Raw genomic sequence first — 4,299 nt, 5'->3', positions numbered from 1 at the left:
ACAAGGTAAAGTATGAATCAAAAACTTCATTGAAAACTAACAACTATGATCTCAGTCATTGAAGCAATTGCAATTTATCATAACATCGGAGAGATTCAATATAAGAGCTTTTCAGAAAGTCCACATACTCAACTATCATTTAGTATTTCACAATTGCTAACACTCACGCGATACTTATGGGTTCAAAGCCTTAGTCGGATAAGAAATATAGTGCTCTATATATAACTGCTTTCGTAGTTAAGCCGCTAACGTTCGGTTCATCTGGAGGTAGTATATTGCGAGCAGCAAGCATAGGCAATATATAACTGGGATAGTACTAGAACACTACCCAATTACCAGATGGACCAACTCTGCCTTGGGTTCCTACTAAACTCAAACTATGGCACGGCAATATACTACTTCCAGCCGGACAAGTGCTAACTGGAATTCTTAGCACCAGCACATGGCATGCAAGCTAACTCCAACATGTCCTAGTAGACTACCTAGTAGACCCCGTAGCAACTATATCTAACCTAACAGACAAGATTATCTAACATCATCTCCAATTGTCATGTGGTACATTGATTCCTTCCATTGTCATTTTTGAGTTTTTGTTAGCATTTTCCACAACAGTAGTAAGCAGCACCATATCCCTTAAATGAAGTTAATAGGGTTTGAGATATCATATTGTATCTAATAACATAATTATTCAGGTGCATGATTTGCATGATGTTTGAAGATGTTGTGATGATGGCCTAGGCGTTCATAAACCATATTCTTGACTGCAGATGTTTAAGTTAGGCACCACCATTCACAAAAAAAAGTTAGGCACCACTGACTTTCACAATTAAGGTAAATAAATATTTTCTACATCCAAAACTAAATAATTTCCTTTATGTTATATGGTAATAGGCACAGAATATTAGGATAATACATTAGTGCAAGCAACTTCTATCACACGACATCAGAATTGGAAAAGTGAAGCATTTATACATGGATAATGAAGACTAGGGTTCTCTTCACTCGGTTTCTACTTTTGACACTTTTGCAATGAACATTAAATGCAGGGAAAAACATGTATATGCCTTTATAGAAAATTTAATGTATGATTTTTCCCTAAGCCGTGTCTAAAATATGCGTCCTAAAGACCATGTCATAGACAGGGGGACATGTTTTCACCTTGAAATGTTGTCTCGGGAAAAGATGCAACATCATATCAATAATATATAGAACAAAAATGCTTACATCAGAAATAACATAACCAAACACCATTTTGATCTCAGATGGAAACGAAAACTTAAAAAATAGTTGGAGTAAAATAGAAGCCTCGACACGACCGTACTTCCAACTAGACTACATAAATCTGACAGTTTCATGGTACATTGTGCAAGAACAAAGGAATGGCACATTAAAAGTGCCCAACACACATGCGAAAAATATCTCGCATCTAGGTTGGGTTAACCAACATAAGTTTCATTATCCATCCATGACCGCATCCTCTCCAATGAAATCCTACAACAAGAAAGAAAGTTTGATTTAAATACACCTGTTCATTTCAAAATTTCATATGCATAGACTAGATACATGTCAAGGAGAAACATTCTTACTTCATTAATACCGACTAATGACAAGTCATTGATGCCATTCAGTTGACTACTAAGTGCTTGCTGATCAACTGTTCCTTCTTGCACATGGAAAATACCAGATGCATCACCGACATCATGCATATGTGTCAATGGGACGAAATCATATGTCTGATGGTTGGAAAGTGCAGAACTAGTTCTTCCATAGTTAACCATCTCAGTCTCTGCCACTAAAATTCTTCCTGTACCAGGTGCATACTTGCCATTTAACATCATTCCAACCGAGCCCATCTTGCTTGCTATGTTGAATGGCGCCATCTTCTCGCTGAAGCCTGCCACTACTGTAGTGATTGGGTCGCTGTAAACAAACTGAGGTGCTGCCATTGGAACACTGATGTTTGCATTCAACATCCCTATAGATCTTGGGTTGCTAGGTATGTTGAATGGAACTATATGCTCATTCAAGCCAGAAAATATTCCCATAGAGGGCGTCTGTGGTACCAAATACCCCAACATTGTACCACCACCGATTAATGAACCCATGGACATACTCCCCTGGGTGTTTGTATGCTGACCTAAGTGAACCGCTGCACCGTAATGGTTCGGACTCCACGAGGCGATGCTACCTGAGGACACACCCCACCTTTCATGCTCATGGTTATGCATAAAACTCTCCCAATTGTTCATGAAAGAGTTCCATCTTACACATGCATCACCAAGTGGGTTTGAGTTGACTTTTTTCAAGTACAATTTATACTTCTGAAATAACAATATAGACAAATAAACATGTATATGAGATGCACGCTCATGGGAAATAGTAATGGTGGACATGTGGGAATAAAACTAACTGAAAGTGTTGCATGGGTTCAAAAAGTATGGGGCATGCATTATATAAGATAAACCTCACATTTTCAAGGACAAAAAAGATTACAATTACACACATTTTCATGTTGGGTGCATTAATAAACCTTTGACTAATATGTTCCTCCAAAAAATATAAGCTCACACTTATATATGACAAAATGTTAGACTATGAATAAATGGAACATAAACATGTGACAAATAAAGAAAAGGGTTGAAAATAAACCTGTAGATGACTTGATACATTTTTTCTAGTGAGGTAATCCACATTCATCAGCTCAAGAATCTTTTTTGGAGTAGCCCCTATAGTAATGTAATCAAAAAATTGTTAATGGAAAATCCCAAGTAACAACAAGTGTTGTGTCATTTAATAAGGACATAATGTGTGTCTTACTATAAAGGCCGATCTGGTTGATAGCTTCCATAAACTTTGTATGCAGCTCGATTGTCCATGCCACTTTTGGCTTCTTCTGGGTAGCGGATGCATGTGTGCTCTCTTTGCTCTCGTCAGTATTAGCTCCATCATTGCTCTTGGCAGCAGTCCCAAGCTGTGATCTCTGGTCGTCATCATCATCCCTGCTGATGTGCCTTATTGCTTCAGAATTTCTCCTGCTTTCAACATGCTGCCATATATTTTTTAGCTCGTTGGTATGCGCTGGCTTCACCAAATAGTCACACGCCCCATGATTTATCCCCTTCATCATAGCCTTCTTTTCACAATCTTCAGATAGCACTGCATGCCATATGACCTGACTTAGCTTTGGAGTTTAGTACTTCACGAAAATCTATGAACTGGACATAAAATTTTATACTGGTGCTTATAGACAGAAAACAGAATTCAATATTTTCCAAATGCGTCGGGCAAGTGGGGAAGCAAACATGTTTTCAACATGATTTTCAGATTATCATGACAATGATATAATTTGTGTTCCAGTGCAAATTAAATGGAAAAACATTCACACATTCAATTAATAGTATAAAACACAAATAATGGATAAAAATAACCATGACACAATGCCTAAACCATCATAACACCATGTTCTAACTAGGTAAATCAGATCGTCACGTTTAAGTACTAGTGAACATGAAGATCAATTACTATTATTGGTGGTTTACCATGTTTCTCTAGCGCACTAGATAAAAGTGATCGGCTCGTGTAATGTTCTGAGCATGTTAAGCAGTCATACACATGGCAGTGCCATTATCTTAAGTATTTTTATTACATTTTAGGATATTAAGTATTTTTGGTTGCACTCGCCGGCAAAAATAATGGGACTACAAATTAGTGTCCTAGTTCAAAGTCAACAAAGCTTCAGGATTGTAGATATTTTACATGGTTAACCTACTCAATGTATGTGCTTTAAAGTGGCACTCCTTTATATGGTATTCTCAAGAGTAAGTACTTTTAACAAACAATCTCAAGCAGATTATAGATGGGTAATCCTTTAATAACGTAGATACAACATACGTAGTTTCCTAATTGTACTACTCCTGCCACCCTAGCAAACAGGTGGTGCAATTCTATACTTTGTGTGATTGCAAGGACTAGGTATTTAATATTAGTTTAGAAAACAACTAAATATAATTTGGTCATATCACAAAATAAAAATATATTATAATTTTGGTTCTTATGACTAGATTTTTACAATTGAGAGCATACAAAATTAAATTAAGTCCATCAATGCACCCGCACCAAACACATACGAGTAGTGGGTCTACATTGCATAGGAGTAACACATACTCACACTAAGCTAGATTACCATATATATTGTATGGATGGTATTGAACTCTAGACTTCTGGCACTATGTATTGAAGTTCTAAAACAAATTTATACTGAATCCAGACGGCATGTTTTAATACAATTGGGACATCAAT

The 4,299-nt window shown here is 36.8% G+C and overlaps 1 protein-coding gene across 1 annotated transcript in view; it reads right to left on the bottom strand.

Annotated features, from left to right (window-relative positions):
• Positions 1 to 1,183: 1,183 nt before the first annotated feature.
• LOC119341409 (two-component response regulator ORR24-like) overlaps positions 1,184 to 4,299 on the bottom strand; it is a 4,512-nt gene continuing 1,396 nt past the window's right edge. The window contains exons 3-6 of the mRNA XM_037613285.1: positions 2,818 to 3,156; positions 2,650 to 2,726; positions 1,587 to 2,321; positions 1,184 to 1,491 (exon numbers count right to left, since the gene is read on the bottom strand). Of these exons, the coding sequence (XP_037469182.1) occupies positions 1,456 to 1,491; positions 1,587 to 2,321; positions 2,650 to 2,726; positions 2,818 to 3,156 (1,187 nt within the window). The 3' untranslated portion in view covers positions 1,184 to 1,455. The remainder of the gene's footprint in view (positions 1,492 to 1,586; positions 2,322 to 2,649; positions 2,727 to 2,817; positions 3,157 to 4,299) is intronic.

Source organism: Triticum dicoccoides, chromosome 7B, assembly GCF_002162155.2.
Source record: "Triticum dicoccoides isolate Atlit2015 ecotype Zavitan chromosome 7B, WEW_v2.0, whole genome shotgun sequence".
NCBI lineage: Eukaryota > Viridiplantae > Streptophyta > Magnoliopsida > Poales > Poaceae > Triticum > Triticum dicoccoides.
Note: the sequence above shows the minus strand (reverse complement) of the source record. Positions and strands in the feature narration are given on the sequence as shown.